The 11,054-nt window shown below is 64.0% G+C and overlaps 1 protein-coding gene across 2 annotated transcripts; it reads right to left on the minus strand.

The window, feature by feature from the left end:
* Positions 1-62: 62 nt before the first annotated feature.
* Positions 63-9,440, minus strand: VWA5B2 (von Willebrand factor A domain containing 5B2). Of its 2 annotated transcripts, none has more exons than XM_048955155.1 (22): positions 8,912-9,440; positions 7,247-7,408; positions 6,975-7,136; positions 6,503-6,722; positions 6,232-6,386; positions 5,869-6,000; positions 5,663-5,787; positions 5,361-5,537; positions 5,180-5,290; positions 4,868-5,073; positions 4,677-4,791; positions 4,424-4,609; positions 4,192-4,330; positions 3,830-4,113; positions 2,458-2,683; positions 2,035-2,376; positions 1,831-1,968; positions 1,676-1,756; positions 1,365-1,442; positions 1,218-1,287; positions 901-1,009; positions 63-699 (listed from the first exon to the last, which is right to left on the minus strand). In XM_048955155.1, the coding sequence occupies exons 2-22, from the start codon at positions 7,383-7,385 to the stop codon at positions 100-102; spliced, it is 3,795 nt and encodes a 1,264-aa protein (XP_048811112.1). In that variant the 5' UTR covers positions 7,386-7,408; positions 8,912-9,440; the 3' UTR covers positions 63-99. The 2 variants fall into 2 exon arrangements, with proteins under 2 accessions (XP_048811112.1, XP_048811110.1); XM_048955153.1 differs by having other exon boundaries at positions 6,491-6,722.
* Between the last annotated feature and the right edge of the window lie 1,614 nt (positions 9,441-11,054).

The raw sequence follows: 11,054 nt of genomic DNA on the forward strand, positions 1-11,054 counted from the left end.
CCCCCGGGGGAAGGGTTGATGCTCTCCAGGTCTCTGGGCTGAATGGAAGCACACAGGCAGCACCGAGCCAGGCAGCTTTATTGATGGCCCCTGCGGCCATCACACGTTGTTGGGGTTGTAGCACAGCATGTTCAGTGTGATGTTCTCGTCCCAGTGCCGCAGCAGCAGGAACAAGTGCCGGGCCGCCCCTTTGAGGCAGCTCACATCCAGGCCCTCGGGCAGCTGCTGTGCCTGCAGCCACGCATCTGCCTTGGCTGCTACCAGCTCCCATTCATCGAAGAAGCCGGCACAGCGATGCTCCAGCCATGCCAGGGCCACGGCCGTGGCCCAGCTGGCACTCTCCAGGTCCTCCAGCCCCACGTCCTGCCAGCCCGCTTCTGATGGGGCGGCCGAATGGGGGGCGGTGTCAGACTCGGAGCCATGTCCGCTGTCTGCCTGCGCCCACACGGCTGCACTGGGCACCTCAGAGCAAGTGCTGTGGGACTGGGGTGAGCCAGGCTCCGGGGCTGCAATTTGCTCCTCGCCCTCGGTGCACAGCCCTGCCCCGGGGCTGCTCTTGGCCATAGGGGATGTGGGGCTGAGGCTGGCACGGTGGGAGGCATAGGGCGAGGCACGGCGCAGGCGGTCTAGGGGGATCTGCACCACTTCAGAAAAGGTCTCGGTGAGCTGGAACAGCCCCCGTGCTTGCTGTAACTGCACCTGCAAGGGGGTTAGGAGACTGAGTGGAGCGAGCAGGGACCCAGATTGTCTGCAGTCCCAATACTTGGCATTGCAGGAGGGGACCTGGGCTGCAGGGGCTGCCCAATGCTGTGGATGCAGCAGTGCTCCTCAGAGCCACTGGAAAAGCATCCTCTGCAGCTGCAGCTGGTGATACCAAGCACAGCCTGGAAGGGTCCTTACCAGAGGAAGGTAGTTGTGGCTGGCGGCCGTGCTGGAGCACTCGCTCTCAGGGCTGAGGCACTGTGGTCGCAGCATTAGGCTGGGCCCCCTGCGCCTGGTCAGGCTGAACCTGCGAACAGTGAATGAATAGGGCAAGGTGCCACCTGTCCCTTAGTAAGGGGTAGCAGGACCCCTGCACACTGCTGCAAAGATGGGGCTGGACCACTCACCCTCCCATCCCACCCACACCTGCAGCACTCAAGAGGTGACACTGCCCGACTCCTCCCATTGAGGTGCTTCATCCCCCCCACCTCAGAACCCATGCAGCGCAGCCCCACCTGGAGCCAGCAATGCTCTCTGTGGATTTCCGGGAGGCCATGGAGGAGCCCGAGGGGCTGGTTGGAAGCCCTGCAATGGGAGAAGCAGGCAGTGCAGAGAGGCCACGGTGCACAGGGATGGATTCATCCCCAGGGCCGTGTCCGTACCGTGAGAGCCGTTCTGCTTTTCCCAGCCAGAGGTGGCAGAGGAGGCACTAACCGGAGACCCAGGGACCTCATCCCTCTCTGCAAAACAGCAAAGCACTGAGGTCACTGAGGCCTGGGGACCTGCACAGCCCAGTCCTCGTGACACATTGCTGCTGACCCCGTGCCCAACGTGGAGCAGAGATCAATTCCTCCTGCAGCCTCATTACCACCAACTTGGGCTGGGCACCTGCAGTTCGGGGGACACCCTGCTTGCTCAGGGTCATCAAGGTCCCTGAGGGCTTGGGGTGGGATGTCAGGGTTTGGGTCCATACCTGCACCAATGAGAGCCTCCCGCTCCTCCATATCCCGTTGCCGGCGATGCCGGCTCCCCGCCATGCCTGTGCTGCGTGTGGCTGCAAGGCACCAATGGCAGCTTGGCATATGCCATGCTCAATTTCCCATGCCCACCCCGTCCCCTCAGCCCTACCTGTGCTCCACACCTGCAGGGCTGCGGGCAGCACCACCCGTGTGGCCCCATCCACAGGCACCACGCATGTGTACAGGGAAGGCACGTTGCAGGCTTTGCTGGTTTGCATGGCTTTCAGGCGGAAGCGGCGGGCGAAACCTGCACAGAGCAAGGTGTCAGCAAGCGGTGATGGTGATGGTGACCAGGACAGGGACCAGCACTCACCCTGCTCCAGCTCAGCTTCACGCTGTGCCGCCTTTTCGCTGTCCTGGATGACGGACCGTGCTGCCAAGCCATGCAATGGTTTCTCCCCTGCTGTGGCCACCCGCCGCAGGGGCTCCTCACTGCCCACCCCATCTCGTGGCTGCAGCAGGGCCTCCAGTGAGGCCGTCACCTCCCAGGACACAGGCTGGCCTGCGTGCAGTCCGTGGATCACTACGTGGCAGCGTAGGGGCAGGCAGGGATCACCCTGACCGGGCTCTTTGGCCTCGGGCACCACTGCACTGAAGAGGTAAGAGGGCTCCACCAGCATGTCCCAGTCCAGGTGGGTCGGTGACAGGAGGTTATCTGCGTGGCCCGGGACGCAGGGTCAGTGCAGTGACTCCATGTGACACTGGGATGACCGTTATTCCCAGGGCCAGCACTCACTTGACTCCCCAGTGCTGCGCTGCAGCCGCGGTGTCCTGGGGCCCAGCTGGTCCAGCTGCCCCTCCACAGACTGGTTCCTCTTCTGGGACACCTTCTCCAGGGCACGGCAGAGCCGGCGTGCATCCAGCTCCCCGTGCGGTGAGGAGAAGCTGCGGCCGGCCAGGGCAGCTCGTGCCAGCGCCTTCTGCTGCCGTGCCAGCTCCTCGCTGCTCAGTGACACCGGCACCTGCGGGGAGCTCACGGCAAGCCGGGGCTCAGCGGCACGGAGTGCAGGTCCAGCTCTGCCAACACTCAACCCCCGCAGCCCTATCTGGCACCCTGCCCTGCTGCAGTGTGAGCTGGCACCCAAAATCCATCACCTCCCTCACAGCGGGCTGTGCTCATGCAGTGCTCAGTGCACATGGGAAGGAATGACAGCACCGAGACGTGAGTTTGCAAACATCTGTCTAGGGCTGATGTGGAGACAGGAGGGATGCCCCATCCTTGGAGACACCCAAGGTCAGGCTGGATGGGGCTCTGAGCGCCTGATGGAGCTGTGGGTGTCCCTGTTCAGTGCAGGGACCAGATGGTCTTTAAGGGGCCCTTCCAACTCAAACGGTTCAATGATTCTATGTGTTTTTGGTGATGTTTGCATTTGTGGGGGCTGAGCTCAGCTGCTCCAGACAGGTGGGGGCTGAAAACCCCACACTGCAGCACCCACAGTTAGCAGCAGGAGCGCAGGGATGGTTTACACTGGGGAAATCACTTACGCTTGACATTTCAGCTGCAAAGGCCACCAGCTGTGTGTGCTATTGTGCAGCGGGTTACCTAATGCGTCGGGAGGGAGCAACAGGCAGTGCTGGGCTGGGTGACAGCTGGCCTCACCTGGCCTCAGGGACGCGGCACTGTGCTTAGCAGGGAGCAGCCTCCCCTGGCACAGCGACCAGGCTGGATCCAAACCCAGACACAAAGCAGCAGGGACAAATCCATCGCTAACAGAGCATTCTGCGGCTTTGGCAGAGGGCTGTGACAGCCGGGCAGGAGCCAGACCACCCCCTCCCTGCCTTGGCAGGTTCACTGCCTGACGGCCACATGGTTTCCACTTCATTTCTGCAGCATCAGTGAGGACGTGAGCTGGCTGAGGCTTTCCTTAGCCACACCGTTGCCTACTGGCCTAGGGGTGCTGGCACCTGGGGGACTGGCTCTTTAGTCCCCAGCTCTCTAGTTCCAGCAAGACAAACCCATCTGAGGAGCTTGCTGGCAACACCCAGAGCTGACCCTGGCTAAATGCAGGCCATGGCCCTCCAGCTTCCAACCTAACATCCCCATATCCAGGCTCAGTGGTGTGACAAGGCCCCAGACAGGTAGGGAGAAGCCCTGGTGCGTTCCTTACCTTGATGGCAGCAGGAGCCGAGGGCAGCGGGGCAGATTTGGTGGAGGACTCACAGAGGGACAGGCTCTTCTGGCCTTGCTGGGAGGTAGTGTCGGGGGCTGCAGAGCCGCTGTCAGGGGCCACATCACGGGAACCAGTGGACTCACTGCTGGTGGAGCTGCGGGACAGCAGTCCCTGGCTGCGCTCCGTGCTGACTGAGCAGTGTGTCAGGACGTACTGCTCCTGGATGTAGGAGGGCTGGTAAATACGCTTCCAGATGTCTCCCCCTGAAGTGAGGTCAGCACCTGCAGGGCGAGCACACAGCTGTCAGCTTACAGCCCCTGTGCCACCTCTCAGCTCCTCTCCATGCCCATTCTACTCACTGCACTCCGACTCCTCTGTGCCAATGGCTGAGATCTCCACGGAGGTCTCTCTGGAGCTTCGGGACAGCCGTGTGCCCCCTGGGGTGGGCACCTCCTCCTGCAACGGGACAGCTGAGCCCCGGCGAGCCGCATCCCGGCCCTGCAGAGAGAGTGTCAGCCCCTGTGGCAGCACCGGAGGGGGCCACAAAGGTGGTCACGAGGATCCACAATGGCAGTATTCCCCCAGCCTCACCGCAGGGCGCTGGTCCCGGAACCGGGCGATGCTGTACAGGGTGCAGTAGCTGATGAGTCGGTCCCCGGGGTAGAGTGCTGCGATCTCAGTGGGGGAGAGCAGAGCCTCAGTGCTGTCGGGCACGTACCAGTCGATGGTGATGTCGCTGACGGCCGGCTCCATCGCCTTCTTCAGGGCCTTGATGAGCTGGGGCAGGGACACGAGCTGGTGTCCAGCCCCACCTTAACCTATGTGCCCTCCACCCCACCGTTACCTTAGGCTGCAGCCTCTCAGCCAGGTCCAGGAACTCAGCGCGGCCACGGCTCAGCTTGGCTATGGCTGTCAGCAGCCGCCGGCATGCCCGTGGGCCCATCCCAAAGCTAAAGCACCTGCAGGAGGGACCCGTGCACTAAAACACCTCTGATTTCAGGGACAAGCTTCTGGATTCCATGCCTGACGTCGTACCTGACGGTGCTGGCCTGCCTGCGCACCAGCTGCAGGATGCGGCCCATGTCACCCACTGCCGCCGCCGCGGTGAACAGGAAGAGCTGCCGGGGGTACCCATGGTGCAGGGGCTGTGCCAGCGCCCAACTCAGAGCTGCCAGGAGGTCAGGGCTGCCCGCAGCCACTCGCAGCTCACCCAGGTAGCAGCAGGCCCGCTGCAGCGTCTCCTGCCCACCAGGACAGCCGGCTGGTGGGGACGGCACCAGGCAGCCATCCGCAGCAGGAGCGGGTGGGGAGGATGGAAGGGGACAGGGGGTCCCCCACAGCACTCACATTGCTGCAGAGGCGGCTGGAGGGGAAGAGCGGCTGCAGGTCGGTGCCGAAGGTTGCCATGTTGAGCAGAGTTCCTGGGGGGAGGCTCTTCAGGGCCACCAGAAGCGCTTCCTAGGGATGGGGACAGCCATCAGGACTCCCAGCTCGGTGCGGGGTCCCTGTGCTCACCGCCCTGCCTCACCTTGACCCTGTCAACATCAGGGCCGCTCACGGCTCCACTGCGATCTATGAGGAAGAGGACCTCACGGGTGACACTCTGCAGGGCCCCTGGGGCGGCCTCCACCTCCGGGCAGAAGTTGAGCATCAGCACAGGGTTGTGGAAGATGTCCTTGTGGAAACGCTTCTGCACAAAAGCCACCTGCAAGGGGTGGGGGGCTTCCTCACATCCCTCAGCCTCACAATGCAACCCACGCCAGGGCCTTCCTCACCACCACCACCATCACCACCCTCTTCTTCCTCCCAGCCACAGCCATGCTCGCTCACCTGTCTCTCCCCACTGCCGTCCCTCCTGGCTATCCGCACGTAATCCCGGCGGCTCCGGATGTGTGCCTCATACTCGGGGTACGTCATGGTGCCTTCCTCCATCACCAGGTGGGGCTGGTGGGGCTCTGCAAGTGTTCACATTTGCCCCACGCTTTGGGGGCAAGCCCACCCACCACCCCTGGACCTGCCGCACCCGCAGCCCTTACCACAGGGGTAGAGGATGATCTCCACGTTCCTGTCATAGTGGTGATGCTCGGCCAGGGTGACGCAGGTGGTGGTGGCAGAGCTGGCCCAGGGGTCGGCATCGGCACGCAGCGCGTGGGTTGGGCTCTCCAGGCCTGGAGGGGGCACAGACCCACTTGGACCTGGTCCCGAGGAAGCCACCAGCCAGCACTGATGGGATTCGTGCTGATGGCAGCCAGCAGCACCCTGGCTGCCTGACGTGCCCCTGCAGCCTCCATCCATCACACCCCCTCTGAGGATGCAGGCTGCTGACTCAGAGCCCGGCGGTGCTGCTCAAACAGTGGTAATGCCACATGCAGAGCAATTCTAGGAGCCCCCAGCCCTACCTGCCAGCAGGCACGGGCCCTTCACCAACAGCTCAAAAGCAAACTCGTAAGGAAAGGGGTTGTAGGGCTGTCCCCTGAAGACATCTGTGCTCTCCACAGGTGCTGCGGGTGCAGGCTGGCTCCTTGCCCCAGGTCCCCCAAAACAGCTGGTGGGGCTGCAAGGGGAATGGGGTGAGGGCAGCTCTCACACCTCCCCTGCAAACCCAGCATCTCCCCCCAACCCCAGGACGGCAGAGACTCAGAAAGCCGTGAAAATCACCATAGGGCCAACCTGTCGTCACACAAGCTTCCCGGCTCGCTCTCACGCTCGGGGGCGGTGGCGACACGTGGCACAAGGACGGGGGGCAGGACGAGACGCAGGGCCCCCCCCGGCAGCGTGGGCAGTTCCTGCACTGTGTTTAGGGTCACAGCCAGGCTCTCTGCCGGCCCCACTAAGCCTGTGATGATGACGAAGGTGGAACGCTCGGTGTCCTCATCCAGGACGAGGTGACCTGGGCGAGGGGAGGGACCACACGTGGGCATCGGTAATTGAACTAATTACTCACCAAGGGGACAACAGAGGGGAGCACAAAGGGATGGAAAAGCTGGACAGATAGGAAGAGGATGGGGCTGAAATGGCAGAAAGTTGGGGAGTCATTAGGGAAAGCAGAAATAAGGAAGAGGAGCATCCCTCCAGCTCTCCCGGAGCAGCAAAGGGATTTCATCAGCCCCTCGTGCCACTGTGCTTTGCCCCATGCACTCACCGCTGGCACAGCGGCGCGGCCGCCCTGGGCTGCTGCCACACTGCAGGCAGCAATCCTGTGCCCGGTGCCGGCTCTGCACCTGGAAGGTGACCCGCCGGCTGCCCACCACTGCCTCAAAGCCAGCCACCAGCTCTGACTCCTCCAGCGGGTAAATGAAGACACCTGCAGGTGGGACAGAGTCCAGAGGCAGAGTCCAGAATGGCAATGGGGCTGGAACGGGATACCCCAGCATGGTGTCTATACGGTCCCTGCACCCCAGTAACCGTCCTTACCTTCCACGGGCTCTTCACGTGGGTTGGTGTACAGGAGCTGGGCAGTGATGCTCAGCACGTACCCATTGGCACATGCCTTCACCCTGGAGCTCTTCAGGGGCAGAGCCTCCCAGGAGGAGAGCACGTACAGACCTGGCATGGTCCCTTGGTCCCTCAGCACGGCTGCAGGATGAGAAACTGGGAGGGGTTCTGTAGAGAAGGGGCTCACGCACACCAACAAAGGGACACACACAGACCTGAACCCAAATCTCTGCTCTGGAGCCAAACCTCAGCCCTGTGGAGCCATGAGAGCCCACACGGCCAGAAGCAGACGGCCACACATCCCTGTCTCCTGGCCACACAAAGCAGCTCGGCAGCCCCAGGGCCTCTGCAGCCCATCGCCTGTGCCGGCGGGGAGAGGAGCATCTGCCACTCCTATCTCCATCCACCCACAGAGGTTACCAGGGTAATTTGCTTGGGGGGAAAAAAAAAAAAGATGCACAAGAAGCCCACGGCGTAACTAGGGCACAACAGAGTGCGGTGTTTGCTGGGGGTTTAATAATTAACAACAAGGTCAGTGCTGCACTGATGGGAAGCACAGAGGGGAGGGGGAAGCAGAGGGATGCACGCATGTGGCTACCCCTAACCCTATAACTGACCCTAACCCCATCCTAACCCTAAGACTAATCCTAACTCTAACCTTAAGTCTGACCACATCCTAAAGCTAAACTTAACCCTAACCCCAACACAAATCCTTACTGTAACCCTACCCCTAACAGTAACCCCATTCTAACCCCAACATGGAAAGAGGGGAGCACCCATTCTGGGTCAGCAGTGGGAGCAGCACTCAGACAGGGACAGCCCCAGCCTCACTGCCTGGAGCCATCAGGGATGGGCTCACCCCAAAGCCCTCCCATCAGTTCCCAAGGAGCCTGGCTCAGTGCTCAGCAACGTGCCCGCTATTTGCCTTGCCACGCAGCCTTGTTTACCGGGGCTGCCAGCAGAAGCTGTTCCAGCTGCTTTTTATCACTTCTCTTTGCATTTACACTCGCAGGGTAAACAGGGCCCATCTGGCCCTGTGTGCTGCTCTAAGCCCCGAGGTGATGAATAAAAGCAGAGCTGCTCCTCACCCCGACCTCAGCCCCTGGAACAGCAAATGGTGCCCAGCGCAGAATCACCACCAGGACCCCTCCCCACCTCCAGCACTTTGCAGCCCCCTCCTCGCTCTCCCTGCTATGAGCAGCTGTAAAGTTGTCAGAACTGCACCTGGAAGAGCTCAGTCTGGGCACGGGAGATGGCAGCCCCACAGAGATGATGCCCCATCACAGCCCCAAACCGAGCACACTGCAGCTGGCTCAGCTCAGAGCTCCCTCCAGCTCTGCCTCACACTCCCTCCCACTAAACCCCTAGAAAACCACAGCCCCATGCCAGGGATCTTCCCCTCAGTGCAACCCCAAAAATAAAAGCATCCCAACCCCATGGATCTCTCTCAGCATGGGAACAATCCTAGGGTCCCACCGGTGGCCAGCGGTCATTTTTGGCACAGCCCAAGGACTGATGCCCTGGGGCAGTTACCAGCAGTGCAGGTCCCGCTGGGGCGGTGATCTCAGCACTTGCACGGCTCACCACCTCACCTCACGATCACACAAACCTTGGGCACCGCAACCCAACCCCCCCGGGCCTTACCTGGAGGACGATGACACAGGGATTGGGGGCTCAGCACCGACAAGAGCTGCACCAAGCTTCTGACCGGAGCGATTCTCTCTGCTCTGGTCGGGGTCTGCGCTCACGGATGCCACCGCCCCTCCCGTTGCAGGCTGCCGCTCTGGCACCGGCTCTTCACCGCCGCTCCATCCCTGTGCCAGCGGCACAAGCTTCAAGCCCTGCCTCGTTAAAGGGACACGGCCCCTGCTACGGCAGCCCCAGGGCGGAGGTCAGGCTGCGGTGACGCCGAGCATCCGCCCCAAACCCACCCTCCGTGGGACCCACTGCAGCCCGGCGTACGGGGAAAGCCCTAAAGAAGGGCAGGAGAAAGCAAGGGGGTTGGGGGGAGCTGAGTCTTCGGGCGAAGCGCGTGGCCGCGGAGGGGGCAGGCGGGCAGGGAACGGCGGCACAGCTGGAACGGCTCCGCTGGGAGGGAGATCCCGGTGAGCCCGGCCCGGGAATCCCTCAGCCTGAGCACGGCCGGGCAAAAGCCCAGCAGATGCAGGGCTAATCTAGGCAGCTCCCTCCCCGCGCTATAGATAGGGCCGCGCTGCCGCTGCACTTTTTTTAGAGCACGCACGGGGGAGGCACCGCCGCCGTCCTGCCGCGCTCCGCCAACTCCGCAGCGAGCGCCGAGCGGAGCCGAGCGGTCCGCAGACACTGCGGGACCTCCGCCCGGAGCCGGGCACCGCCTGCGCGGCTCGGCGGACGCGCGGCGCTGCGGCGCTGCCTCCCGACCGGCCGCAACACATCCGCCAGCGGCTCTGCGCGGTCACCGCTTCCCTCCGGCGGCGCCGCGGCCGCGCGGCAACCGTGCCGCAAGGCTGGGAGCGGAGCTGCCCTAACGCGGCGCGGGGCTCGGGGCGCGGCGCATCAAGGCACGGGCGGCGCGGGGCGCGGCGGCGCGGTGCTGCCCCCTAGCGGGCAGTCCGGCGGGACGGGGACGGCGCGGGGGCGGGCGCTGCCGGGAAGCGCGGCCCCGTCGGGGCGAGGCGAGCGCGGGCTCGTGGCGGCGCGGGGCGGGGGAAGAGGAAGCGAGGTCGCGGAGATCGATCCGCTCGTTTTCCTCTCGCCATGGGGAGGCCCAGGAAGGAGCCGGCCGGTCCCTCGTCCCCGCAGCCCGCGACCTCCAAAGCGCCGCCCGCCGCGCCGCCGCCGTCCGCCACGGGCAGCCGGGCGGCACGGAGCGCTCCGACCGCGGGGCGGGGCCGAGAGGCGAAAGGCGGCGGGGATGGGCCTCGACCGGCGGCGTCATCCCGAGGTGCTCGGGGCGACGGCGGGGAGCGGCGCGCGGCCGCCGCCGGGAGCCAGAAGAAGGCAGCGGGAACCAAAGCGGCGCCCAGCCCGGCCGAGGGCAGCGCCGGCCCGCGCCTGCCTGGAGGAACCAAAGCAGCTCCGGCCCAAGACAGCGCGAAGGCCGACGCCAGGGCCGACGCCAAGGCCGACGCCAAGGCCAAGGCCGGCCCGTCCGGGGCCTCACCGCGCTGTCCGCCCGCACTGCAGAGCCCCAACATCCCCTGGGTGGAGGAGCAGACGCGCGGCCAACGCACCAACCCGCAATGGTACGCGTGGCGGGAGAACCGCATCACGGCCTCGCTGGCCCCGCGCATCGCCCGCAGCAGGTTTGCCAACGGGAAGACGGACGAGGTGCCTCAGTCCTACCTGAAGGCGGTGCTGAGCACCGGCCCCTCGGTGCAAACGCCGGCCATGTCGTGGGGTATCCGCAACGAGAAGGAGGCCGTGCGGGCCTACGAGCGGCTCAAGTCGCAGGAGATGGGCCGGCCCGTGCGGGTGGACGAGTGTGGGCTGTTCATCCACAAGGAGAAGACGTGGATCGCCGCCAGCCCCGACGGCATCGTCACCGAGGCCGACACGGGGAAGCGGCTGGGGCTGCTGGAGGTGAAGTGTCCCTACAAGCACCGCAACAGGACGGTGCGGGAGGCCTGCAAGGACAAGGACTTCTGCCTGGAGCTGAACGGGGATTCGTACGCGCTGAAGCGGGATCACGCCTACTTCACCCAGATGCAGTGCCAGCTGGCGGCCACTGGCTTGCAGCACGCTGACTTCGTGGTGCACACCAACAAGGAGACGGCCATGGCACCTGTGGAGTTCGATGCCAAGTTCT

The sequence above is a fragment of the Lagopus muta genome, chromosome 9, assembly GCF_023343835.1.
Source record: "Lagopus muta isolate bLagMut1 chromosome 9, bLagMut1 primary, whole genome shotgun sequence".
Taxonomy (NCBI): Eukaryota; Metazoa; Chordata; class Aves; order Galliformes; family Phasianidae; genus Lagopus; species Lagopus muta.